This window comes from Uloborus diversus, chromosome 3, assembly GCF_026930045.1.
Source record: "Uloborus diversus isolate 005 chromosome 3, Udiv.v.3.1, whole genome shotgun sequence".
Classification (NCBI taxonomy): Eukaryota; Metazoa; Arthropoda; class Arachnida; order Araneae; family Uloboridae; genus Uloborus; species Uloborus diversus.
The window spans coordinates 77,640,971-77,653,876 of NC_072733.1; the positions used below are offsets into that span (position 1 = coordinate 77,640,971).

A 12,906-nucleotide genomic window follows, 5' to 3' on the forward strand; every position below is an offset into this window, starting at 1 on the left:
TATCCGCTAAAACAGCTGTTTCAGAAAATAATCGTGATTTTGATAACTTTAGACTGAAATAAAATTTAAAAAAAAAAATTAACTGTAATTTGAATTCCGAAACTTTGAATTCAAATTATTTTTTTCGCAATCACGAGTTGCGACAAGACTCTACTGGTTAGAGTTATTGTTTCTAGAAATGGCTCCCCCCCCAAGCATGTCCCTCCTCCTGGGTGCTTACGTGTCTATAGTTGTGTGCGTGTGTGTGTAGGCTTACGAGTGTGCACGTGTGTAAAGGCGTGCGCGCGTGACTGTGTATGAGCATGCGTGTGTAGGACATGGACGCCACCGCCCAGCAAAAGTGGATTCCAGGGGACAGTGCTCAGAACCAGCCGCGCCGCCGCCGGTGGCGCTGCAGGCCTGGTCCAAGCTGAAAAAGGAACCGGAACATCAAGGATTGTCAAGTGAGAACAATAAGCAATCGTGATTGCTCAAAAAAGATTAAATTCGCAGCGCAGGGGGGGGGGGGGAATGGCACGGATTTTGGATGTTGGCGGATTTTAGGTCTGTGGATTTGTGGTGCTCCACTGCACTTACTTAATTCTAATTCAAAATGGAAAAGCACTATTAAAAATATGAATTTGATTGAAAGATTATAAAATGCAGGGCTAACTTTACGTTTATCTGGCTGGAAGAGAAGAAGAATTTTCTTAACATACATGTGAATTGGACAAAGAAAAACTTCCCTTGTCATGAAGCGATAAGGAGGAAGGATTACAGCCAGTATTTTTCGCTACAGCCCTCCATTATTAAATAAAGGGCGATGCAAAGCCTGAGGCAAGGAGCAAGGAAGTGATTCTGGGAATTCAGCAGTGGCTTATCAGTAGTGTTCCCAAAAGTGAAAGGTCCTTGGAAGAACATTGTTAAGCAATTGTTGCAATGCCCAGTAGGCCACTTTTTATCCCTTGTGGTAACTGATAATGGAAGGCATGCTTTTCTAAGTCAGCTCAATGGCAATCCTAGTTGGGAGGCGAGGGGGAGGGGCGGATGTCCGCTGTTTTCACTTAGAAGAAAGTCATTAAAGGAAAACAATGGAAAGGAACACTGGCTCCTTCCTTTTCTAGTAAAAATCTTAAATCCAAAGGATGCCAGTTCATGAACAAAAAGGCAATTAGGGTGGCATTTTACCGATAAAACGGCAAGTTGGGCGCATTCTAAAAATCAAAGGGCAAGTTGGGCATGGCGCCCTCCCGCCCAATCCTAGGGGAGGGTCTGCTAACGGTAAAATTCCTGGGGAAAAAAATAATTTTAATATGTTTTTGCAATGTGTATTCTCATGCAAGGTACATGTTATCATCTAATAGCGTAAGCAAAAATTCTTCTGGGTGATCTTCAGCCACATATTTCTTGAAGATAATTGTACTTTAAAGGTTTTGAATTCTGTTTAATACAATGGTCCGATACTTGAAATAAGCAGTTCTGTGGCAGGAATTTCAGGCTTATATTGCTCCGCTGAATGATTTTATATGATGCAGTAATATCTGGGATAATAATATTTTTCTTCTTCCTCTTTCCATCTTCCCCTTAATGCCCTTACTCATCATGATAAAATTGGGAACGTGTTTCAGGTTTTCTGACTTGATTTTTAGGAATACCTGAGTACCGATTGTGAACATGATAATTATTGAACAGGGTTAAAAAATAGCATTAAAAATACTGGGGTGTTCATATTATTAAGTGTTCAGAGTACAGAGAGATCAGCACATGCTAAGTATATGGAGTTTCGGTGTGGACCATGAAATTATTTTCAGAATATCGGGGTGTTCACAATAAGGAGCATTTAGACAGAGTAGATGTATATGTAAGAATGCACAATAATTCATAGATCAGATTTAAAGTTGAAGTTACATGCAGTAGTGAATTAAAAATGTTCATTAAAATTTGGCACAAATATATTTAATGGGGTGGTTTAAATTGCATAATCCTTTTGATTTTGGATTTAATATTAGAGGTATCAAAATGCAAGATAAAAAAAAGGCTTCCAACTGTTATTTTGTTCCTGTTTTTGACTGCTTCAAATTCATGAAAAAAAAAAAAAAATCAGAAATGTAAGTACAGTATAACTGTGATTTTACGATTGTCAAGGGACTAGAAAAGTTATCATTAAATCAAGGATATCGATAATCGAGAAGCACATACATTTAGTGCAGTTAAATCTGGACCATTAAAATGCATCATTAAAATGAGGAAATCATTAAAACAGGTATCATTAAATCAAAGTCACAATGTACTGCTAAACTCAGGGGCACAAGCAGCGGCCCTAAAAGTGTTTTTTTTTTTTTTTTTTTGTGTAGACAAAACATTTTTAGGATAAAATTTAGACAGCAATGACAACAAAAAAGATGAGGAAATATACAAAATGTGTATTTTTTTAACAGCAATAGTTTTAATTCATTTTGAGTATTTTTTCAGCTCCCCCCCCCCCCCCTGGGAAAAACACTATTTTTACCTTGGCACAGGGATATGCGGACTGAAACTCATTTTAAGAGCATTAAAATGGTAAACTTGGAGCAGTAGAAGGATGAATTTGAAGCTGTTGGGAGCTGCTTCAAATCATGAATTTGGGGCAGATTCCAGCAGTAAAAACTTAGCTTTTGTATTACTTGCAGCTACTACATTCATCTTACATACACAAATGTACATAAGACATGATAAGAATAATAGTAAAGGAGATTAAAGATGCAAATACATCAGAACTTAAAAGAACTAATGGAAGTTCCCTTAATTGCAACTTTTTTTTCTAATACTTTTCACAACATACAAGTATTGTCTGGTACGATTTTTTCTCTCACACCTTTTTGGACTTAAATTCATTTCACTTACTTGCTTTGCTTCATACTTAGCTACATTTAAGCACATACTAGCACATTTAAATTATTCTATTATAATTTATTAAATTATTAAATAAATTATTTATTAAATTCTTCTACATATTTCAAAAATTTGTTTGCTTTTATGTAGTTTATGCATACAGATCAATTACGTAAGATATACAGGGTGTTTCTGAACTCTTGAGCAAAACTTTAAGGGGTGATAATACACATCAGGACAAACAATATAATGTCAAAAATTAGGGTCCAAAATGTCTTCCAAAGGAGATAGGTGCCATTAAAGTTTAGGGTTCAAAACTTCAAATGATCTTAAAAAACCAACAAATTGGTTGATTCGTTTGCGGTTTTCGCTAAAATTATTCTTTTTATCAGTATTTTCTTGAAAATAAATATTGAAGATGCAGTTTTAAAAAGGATAATAGAGGGCACTTTATACTTTGGAGTAACGAACTATATTTTACCGCTATTTTTGAATCTCATTAAATGTTTTCTAATGCTTGGAGTTAAATTTAAATTTTGAGCTTAAAATCTGAATTGTTGGTAGTGATTAAGTAGAGAAAACTGAACTGTCTTCAAAGGTTGAAATACACTGTCACAAAAAATTTTATGCATCAAGAATAAATTGAGCTGCAACCAACAACCTCAGCAGGATTGTAGTTTGGTAAGAGATGATTTAAATTTCATCGCCAGAAGGCACTATGCGCATACAAAATGCGCAGAAAGGTTCGATTGAAAGTTTGAAAGCTTGTGTCAAAGGGCACTTCAAAAGAAACTGTCGAGTTGTAAGTACACTATTGTGATTAGGACCACCTTTTAGAGGTATATGAACAACTGTTGGACTTTCTGAAAGGATGTACAGTAGGTCTCAGAGAAGCAGGTTGGTTGCATGGGCGTATCTGCCGCCACCTCAGTTGGAGGGATGTGGGTGTAGCTTAGTGTAGGTAAAAATAAACGAATCACTCCAATGAAGCTAGTTAAGGCATTCTAGAAACAGGAATGAGTGCGAAGATTGCACATGATGAGAGCGCCCACTACTGTATCAACAAGTTCGCTAACATTAGTTCCATGCCATTGAACACCTTCCAAGAAACTGGTGGTATCAAGAAAAACAATCCTGAGTAGATTGTAAGATGCTGGTATCTTGAACCGGCGCATATAGCGATGGAATAGATTTTCGTCAATTGAATTTTCGCTGCACTTGATTAGCTGGGTTGTAACAGACAGGAGACGTGTTATCTACAACGATGAATCTCAATTTAGCCTCAGTGGTTATAGGCAACCTATTTCATTCTATACCATGCCGCCTTTTGTTTTGTATAGCTGCTATAGTAGGCTTTACTACTTACGGCTTTGTAACCATTATTGTGCCATAACTTCTTAATAAAACAATCTTTTGTTCTGAATTTGTAATCATTTCTCCATCTTCTCATAGGCCACAGGCATTTTAAGTTTAATGAAGATTGCTTATTTCCTCCTTGGTAATTTTTTTTTTTTTTTTTTGAGCGTATCTCAACTTCAAAACACAGTTCAATTTGCGCAACTTAATAACTCCTAATGATTGATTTTAATCTGAAAATTTAAGTTTAGGTCTAAGCTTTAGAAAACATTTAATGAGATTCAAAAATAGCTTGTTTGTTACTTCAAAGTCTAAAGCGCCTTCTATTGGCATTTTTTAAACCACTTCTGCAAAATTTATTTTCAAGAAAATATTGATAAAAAGAATATTTTTAGCGAAAACCGCAAACAAATCGACTAATTTTTCCGTTTTTTCTAATCATTTGAAATTTTAGACCCTCAAATTTAATGGCACCTATCTTCTTCGGAAGATGTTTCGAACACTTACTTTTGACCTTATATTGTTTGTTCTGATGTGTACTATCACTCCTTAAAGTTTTGCCCAAGAGTTCAGAAACACCCTGATACAGTGGAGCGGCAAAAATCCGCCAACGTCTAAAATCAGCGTTGTTGTTTTTTAACTTTTTTTGTGCACTATGAATTTATTTTCTATTATTGTATTTCAGTTTTTTTCTTATCCAAATCACAATTATTTCCCCAAACAATTATTTTTACAGATAATGGATAGTATGTTTTGTTTTACTGTTATACCTTATACGCATGCCGACTGATGTAATCAAATGAAAACATATTTGTTCAAAATAATGCTTTTATTTTGGTTCAATATGCAATATTGTGTAAGAAATATAATAAACCAAAATCAGATGCTAAAAGATTGCTGCAGAGTTACAGCAAAAAGCTAATTTCGCGTGACACATGGCATGCAAGAAACAAATACAGTGAAATTCCATTACAACGAACTTCAAGGGACCACAAATTCTGTTCGTTGTAACGAGAATTTCGTTGTAACAGAATTCAAACAATGTAATGTCAGTTAAATCAGGACTGAATATGTATTTCGTTGAAACTGAAATTTCGTTGTATTGGTATTCGTTGTAATGGAATTTCACTATAAACCAAAAATTCAAACAATTCAGCATGTTAAAGCTGAATGAGGATGATTTTGGAAATTTCACTGGAAAATAAATGAGTTGACTGTTGAAACTAAATACGAATTACTTTCAAAATGGCGCCATTTGTTTTTGTTTCCTAATGGTGGTGGTTACTCCAAGAGCAACTATTACTTTTGGATTTAAAAATGTTTTTTAGTTACAGCTCAAAGAATTAGTTATCAAACTTTTTTTTTTGATGATTATGAACTATTCAATTCAATTGTCCTATACAGTAATTCATAAATATTTTGAAGTTTTTATTGCTGTTTCATTTCTTTAATTTTCAGATGCCACTTAAAGCTAGTTGTAGTACCTATAATGACCTGAAATCAACAAAATCCTAAAATCCGAACAACCACTTCTTCCAAGTTGTGAGGTTGTGCTGAGTTTTGATCCTCCACTGTATATACATAAAGAGCCATGCAAATGGTACATTCAGGGGACCTTGGGGTACCATACCATTTACATACATAAAACTCAAAAACATTTTCCAAAAGGTTAAAAGGAAAAAATAATTAAACACTAAACTTTAAGGGGAGGGGGAGTAGAGTTTTCAGCCAAAAATATTCACTTTTTTTAGGATTTTTTTTTTTTTAAGAAAATGGTTTCATTAAATTTATTAAAGTCTCTTGTGCATGATTATGTATGGTTTTAATAATTTTCTATAAATTTTCGATCAAAAAATATCCACAGACAAGCCGGTGACTGAGTTTTTCCCAGAGCACCTTTGAAAAAGATGTTTTGCAGTGTTCACTGTATCTCAGCTGACATTTATCTGAAATCAAATTCTATTTGAATTTAGTCAAAGTTAATTAAACCTCATTTTCTCAGATCTTTTTTGTTCGACTTTAAAATTTTTGGCAGCCATTTGAAGTTAAAAGTGCTATTTTTCACGAAAAATTTTGCTACTTTATTAGTAAAAAACCCATAAAAAATTTAAAAAAAAAAAACTCAAACTCAATGTAGGGGGATGGGGGTTATATGCAGAATATGGATACTAAATTTGAAATGAATTGGTCAGTTGGTTTTAAAATGGAAGTGAACACAGACTTTGAAAAAGTGGTTTTGAGAAAAATGCGTTTCAAGTTTTAGAAGCTGAAAAGCATCAATTCCAGCTCCATAGAGTACAGTCATTGTGCAGCTTCGATCTCTTCAGCCTCTTCTTTCTCGGTTATTCATCTATAGTACATTTAACTATTCCCAAGCAAGCAGCACTGACATTCTGAGGGTCTGCAGTTGTCGGAGCTACAATTTGATAACTTTGGGAATTTTACTCGAAACCACTTGAAATTTTCAGAATATGTTTTTAAAATGTTTAACTACAGGACAAAACAAAAAAGAAAAAAAAAAATCACTTTTTTGCAACTACAAAACCCTACACCTCCCCCCCCCCTTACCACATAACAAGTGAGTTTTAAAGAGCAATTAATCTATCTGTAAAATTTTTGATTGGTATTTTTTAAGTTATTAACTTACATGACCTTATACATAGGCAGACATATTATATTGAACTACTTGATTATCAAAGGCATAGATCAAGAAAAGTCACTACTAAACTTTTTATTTTGGGTTGTTTCAAGTTGAATTATAATAAAATGTTATTTGAAAAAATCAGCTAATAGAAAATGTCATAACAAAAATATTTTTAAATAGATAATGAGGGCACAATATTTAATAGTTTAAATAATTGATATGAATGCCAAAATTTTATGAAAGGCTAAAAATATGGGGAAAAGGCTCGAATTAGAGCAACTTGCATGTCTACATATTCATTATACATTAGAATTCATCGATTTTTACCTTCCATCTCTATAACAAAACTTAGCTCAAATGCATAAATTTTGTGCCAAATCTGTAAAAACTAAAAAATATGCCGAAGGGACTGTAATATTTCATGCAGAACTGCAAAGTATATTAAGCGGTCTTTGTTTCCCTTTAGTAGTTCTCGTTGTTTACTCAAAATCTTAAGCTGACCAATTTAACACAAATGAAAAATTATTTTATGAAAAGTTTTTACTTACAGTTTTTGCCAATTCCTATCAGTAGTCATTCATCCTCAATTCATTAAAGAAGCCCTACTCCAGTGAAATCCAATGGCTTGAATGGGAGCTTGTGTTGTTTGCCAATTAGTGGCATACTACCTCTTTCAAAATGGATAAGTTTGGGGGCATATTGGCCTAGCAACAGCGATCGACGTGGTAACTTATGAGCGCGCACGGGGGATAGTCCACATATTTAAGATTGCATGCTACCTGGTTGTTGAATTCAGTGAGATGTTTGCGACTTGTTTTATCTAAAGATGTTGTAGTTGGTGTTTTAAGCACTTAATCTCATCATTAATTCTACATAAAAGTTGGTTAGATTCAGGGGTGTTAGTGGATGGTAATGAAATTTTTTAAATTACAATTGAAATTTTCTGAAATTTGAGGCAGGCCATTTACCTTCCTCATAAAAGTTTAAATGAAATACAAATCCTGATTCAATATATCACTTTTTAAAATTCACAAAATAATGATAATATAACTGCTGATCTTCTATGTGATAAGAAAAACCTGCAGTAAGTAATATTAAAATATAAATACCTTAACAGATCCACTATTTACTTCAATGTATATAACATCACCAGTATTAATCTTCTCCTTCTGAAAGCTTTCATACATTGCAGGATCCAGATTTAATTTCCTGGCACCTCTAGCAGTTTTTAACCCAACAGTAACTTGGGTAACAGTTTTACCATACCCTAGGATGGAAAAACTGATATGAAAACATTCTTATTATTATGACTTATAGTAACAATAGCTGTGTATTTGGGTGCAAGTTTGGTGAAGTGCTCAAGATAAAAATATTTTGAGCCTCCCCCCCCCCCACACCTTTCCTACACATGCATAGTTAAAGAAAAATCTACATATGTTGTTGATTTTAACTATACTAATTTTGGAATATGAGCTTAATTTGAATTTCAAGCTTTTGACCTTTGTAACAGTATGAATCTAGTTTTACGTGTATCAAACTGGGAGTTTCAAAATCCCAAGAAAAGACGACCTTTAAAAAGAGAGACTTTTGTATTGAAATAAGACGACTTAAAAATGTCGTCAAGAGCCAGCAGACCCCCTTCACCCATGCACTAATACTGCTCCAATATACAACTCCCCCCCCCCCCCCCCAAGAATCAGATCCCAAGTTTTTGGCTATAGGCTGACCACAGCCTCTTGTTGGTCTTGAAGATTATTCCCAGGTGTTGTTTTCGGGTGAGAGGGGGAGGGGAGTATTTTCGTTTTTGCCTTGAATTTTGACAGTTAGATGTTGTCAAAAACCGAGATTTTTAAACTCTGCTCCAGAGGATGGGCAATGGTCAGCGAAAAATGTGACTGCATCTGGAGATTTTTACGTGGCCCCATTAAAATAATTTCCTTATAAAGATATATTTACAGTCCTATTTTATATGATATATTTATATTAATTTTGGGATTACTTCTTATAATTTTGTTTTTTTCTCAAAGGTTACGTATTAATAATTACAATTATTAGGGTAGATTCAGGAAGAATTGGACTGCAAAAGTGAGGCAACGGTATTTACAAGCCGAAATAAAGCATGAAAAATTACTTCTATCTTGTACAGTAGATGTTGCTGACGCAGAGTAGAGTCAGGCCGAGAGTTTAAAGCTGCTACAGCTACCAGACTAGCTAGAAATGAATTTTTCTCATTTTACTTTGGCTTATAAATCAGCCATCCCATTCTTCCTGATTAGCCATCCCTTTACTGCACTTGTCTCTAAACTAACATGTTGTTCTTAGCAGACCTGGATTTGCCTATAAGCTAAACAAATCATAGCTTAGGGATCCAGCTTTGTTGGGGGCCTTCAACTCCCAAAAAACTACATGATTCGTTCCTAAAAAAATTAAAAGTTGAAAGAAAAAAAAATCTTTCATTTTCAAGTGTTGAAAAACTTTAAACGTTTGGAGAAATGCAGTTACAAACCTTGACTTTTAAAAATTTTAACAACTGTGAGGAAAAGGGGGGAAAACCGAATTATACCAAATTCAGCTCCTTGCGGCATCGAAAATGCATAAATCATGGTTTTCACATTTCTGTAACATACAATTTGAGATATCTTTTTGTGATTTACATATTTCACATCCAATTAATTATTTAACCTCAAATTCAGTATTTTGAAAGTTCTTATGTTATTTATTGCTTTTATATTGCTTCTACTTCATACTGTTAATTTTTAGCACAAGAAACAAATAATGCCCTACCTCTATTCTTTTTTGCTCTCCACACTACTTGTATTCGAAAATATATTGTTGTGAGGAGAAATCTACAGTACTTGGAAAAAAAAATTAAAACAACAAAAATTAAAACAAAAGTTTCTTAGGAGTTTAGAAAAACTCCATAAACTGATACCGTCAAGTATTAAAGTATTAAAATGTTAGAAGAGTAGAAAGTGCAAATGATGTGCTTTAAATAAGTTTAATTGTTTTAGACTCATTGAAAATAATTCAACAAGTCTTTGAGTCTACTTAAAAAGTGCTTCAATTGTATTTCTTATCTGGTGTAAACTATAAATTGTTTGAATGACAAAAATGTTGCTATCTTATTACCTATCTTCTAAATCTCTGCATCGTTTATTTCAAGAGTTTAATGCATTATTTACTATTGATCATTTTGTTTGTCAGTGGGTTTGGAAGATGATCAAAAATCAACTTCACCAAAAGCTAATGTGAGCAAATGATGATGAGTTGTCTTTTCTCATTTCTTTGTCGATCAATGTCAACGATTTGTCGAACCAAGAGCAACCTTTTTTTTTCAACCCACATAAATATATCATTGTACTAGAGAAGGAAACAAATGGGTCCTCATTTAAAAAGTAACTTTTCTGTCACACGCCTTTTACAGTAAAAACTTTAAGGAACAATTCATTTAACAATGCTTTTTAATTTCATCAAAAATATATCTATTTAAACCTGCCAACAATTTTTAATAACAATTTTTACTTAAGTATATTTTTGGTTAACAACATGTAAATTCTCACCTCTGTGGTATGTCACACACCTTGAGTGACTGTTATGTTGCTTAATAAATTGTTTAATTATAAGTATATACTTATTTATTTATTATTCCTTTCACAAGTGTTTTGAATACTTACTGTTTAAGCAAGTTTAATTTTTTAATATTGTGCTTTAATTCATTTTAGTAGGATGAGGAATTATGTCACACAATAAATTCTCATCTCCCTAACCTAAACACAAAATGTCATTCCTCATAAAGATGTGGCAGTAATGACATCAAATTTCATTTTCCATGATACAAGGGAGCCCTTGTTAGATTAGAAAATGTCTATAATGAATGATAACAGAAAATAATAATTTCGCCAATTCATCCCCACCCATGGGATCTATATCAGGCCATTGAAAGTAATGAATGGGCCACTAAATGAATTCAATGAAAACATGTGGAATTGATCTTTTAAAAAATTTTCATAAACAAAAATACAAGCAAAAAGGAAGACCAATTTCATTACATTTTTTTAAATTGTATATATGTTTTTAATAATGAAAATTTTAATTACTTTTTGTAAAATTCAATATTATCATTGACAAAGTGTTAAAAAGAAATAAGAATTATTATTTAGATTTTCAAATAGACAAGTAATTAAAAAAACAATTAGTATTATTTAAATATACACCAGATTACAAAATACTATTTAACCCTAACTTATTTATTAAATGCTGGATAAAATAACTTATATCAAATCTAAATGGGGGAAATGCTGGTAGGTGTGGTTAATAACTGGAAAGATCATCTTAATCATTTATAGAATTTCACTCATGTTTCTAATAAATAGCTAATATTTCTTTGGGTTAAAATGAGCAAATTTTAGAAATTATAATACATCTATTCTTACAAGACAGTAATCTAAATTTATGACAGCCAGTTATGTTTAATATTAAAGATAAAATCAGAAAAAAAAGGAATAAAAAACCATATTTTGGTGGTCCACTCAGCCCCCATGTATACTTCTAGAATATATTCAGATTTTTTTAATACATGAAATTCAAAATTGGATGAGTTTAGTAGAAGAAATAGCTCCATCTATTAGTGGCATCTAAAATACTTTTATACAAATATTTTGTTAGCGGCCCCTTCATTATCACTCTCCTCTATTATAATTTTGACTATTTGTTCAATGCAACTGTAGTTGCTGATTTAGCTTTTTTCAAGAACTTCTTTTCGTATTTTTGTAAATAACAAACATTTGAAATCCTAGACTCGGCAACAAGAATTGCTTGTAAAGTGGATTGGTTCATTGAACTTTTAAAATCAGTTTTATTCCTTTGCACAAGACTGAAAATACACTCAAACGAGGCATTACTATGTGGAAGTGTTAGAACACCCAACATAACCTGGCTTAATTTTTCATATTTGGGTCGTCCAAGTGGCGCGACTTCTTTTGACAATGCAGCCCACTGTTCATCAATTCTAGCCAAGTTCAAAATATTATCCACACTTCTTGGCTTAGAAAACATCTTAACGACAGAAAAATGAACGAATCAGCAATTACATGTCAAATTAAACTTGGAACAGCAAAAGCGAAAACATGCGAAAAATCCCACGTGCAAATCTAAGATAAACGGAACCAAGAACAGAACAGATCATTACTGCTAAAATGCAACCGCGCAGCCAACAACACGCCAGTGATTTAAAAAAATGGCGAACTCGATGTTAGACGTAAATGCTTGTTAGCAACAACAGTAAATAAACCTATCTCATCACTTCACAACAACAATAGTAAAAGAGTATGTTTTTCGCTACTTACAATGTATTACCAATCATTCTGCATGACTGGGGTAAAAAAGCTTATCAGCACTCATTTCGCGTTGTAGGAATCAATCGAATATTTGGTTTCACTTTCGTCCACCCTTTGCGGAACTCCGTAATGGATGACGTCACATCAAAGCTTCTAGAAGGAATCTGATGGCACATGTGCAACGATAGCAGTGACGAGTGTCCGTTCAGGTGACTCGGATATGCTAATGACCCTGGGGATATTTAAGCCGCTCGCGGCTTATGTTCTTTCTCTTTGCTTACCTCTCTTTGTAGTAGGCGGTTTGCTTTGTCAGCATTCAAACTTGCTTGTTTGTGCCACTCACCCCTCTTCAAAATCACGAGCTTTTATTAGCTTCTTTCCAAATGGGTTTAAAGTTTTACATCGAAGTTTTAGTCGATAGTCACGCAGTTTAGATTTTCTCATTTCTGTATTAGTCATCTTGTACATTAATAGCACATAGCACGTGGTGCGCCATAGTTTGTAGCTAAATGTGAGATGGAATTAATTATTATGTTTTTAGTATACATATATAGTTTTTACAGACTGTTTTAGCTATATACCTTGTTGTTTAATAAACGTCGTTCAAGTTTGAAATAGTATATTAGTCTTCTTTCAGAACTCACTCTGCAAATATTAAAGGAAATATTGAAGAGATATTATTAAATTAGAAATTCTCCATAACACTAGACTCCAATGACA

The 12,906-nt window shown here is 33.3% G+C and overlaps 1 protein-coding gene across 1 annotated transcript in view; it reads right to left on the minus strand.

The window, feature by feature from the left end:
• The window catches only part of LOC129218230 (ruvB-like 1), a 131,569-nt gene that overhangs the window by 70,910 nt on the left and 47,753 nt on the right, over positions 1-12,906 (minus strand). The window contains exon 5 of the mRNA XM_054852454.1: positions 7,960-8,117. Coding sequence (XP_054708429.1) covers positions 7,960-8,117 — 158 coding nt within the window. The remainder of the gene's footprint in view (positions 1-7,959; positions 8,118-12,906) is intronic.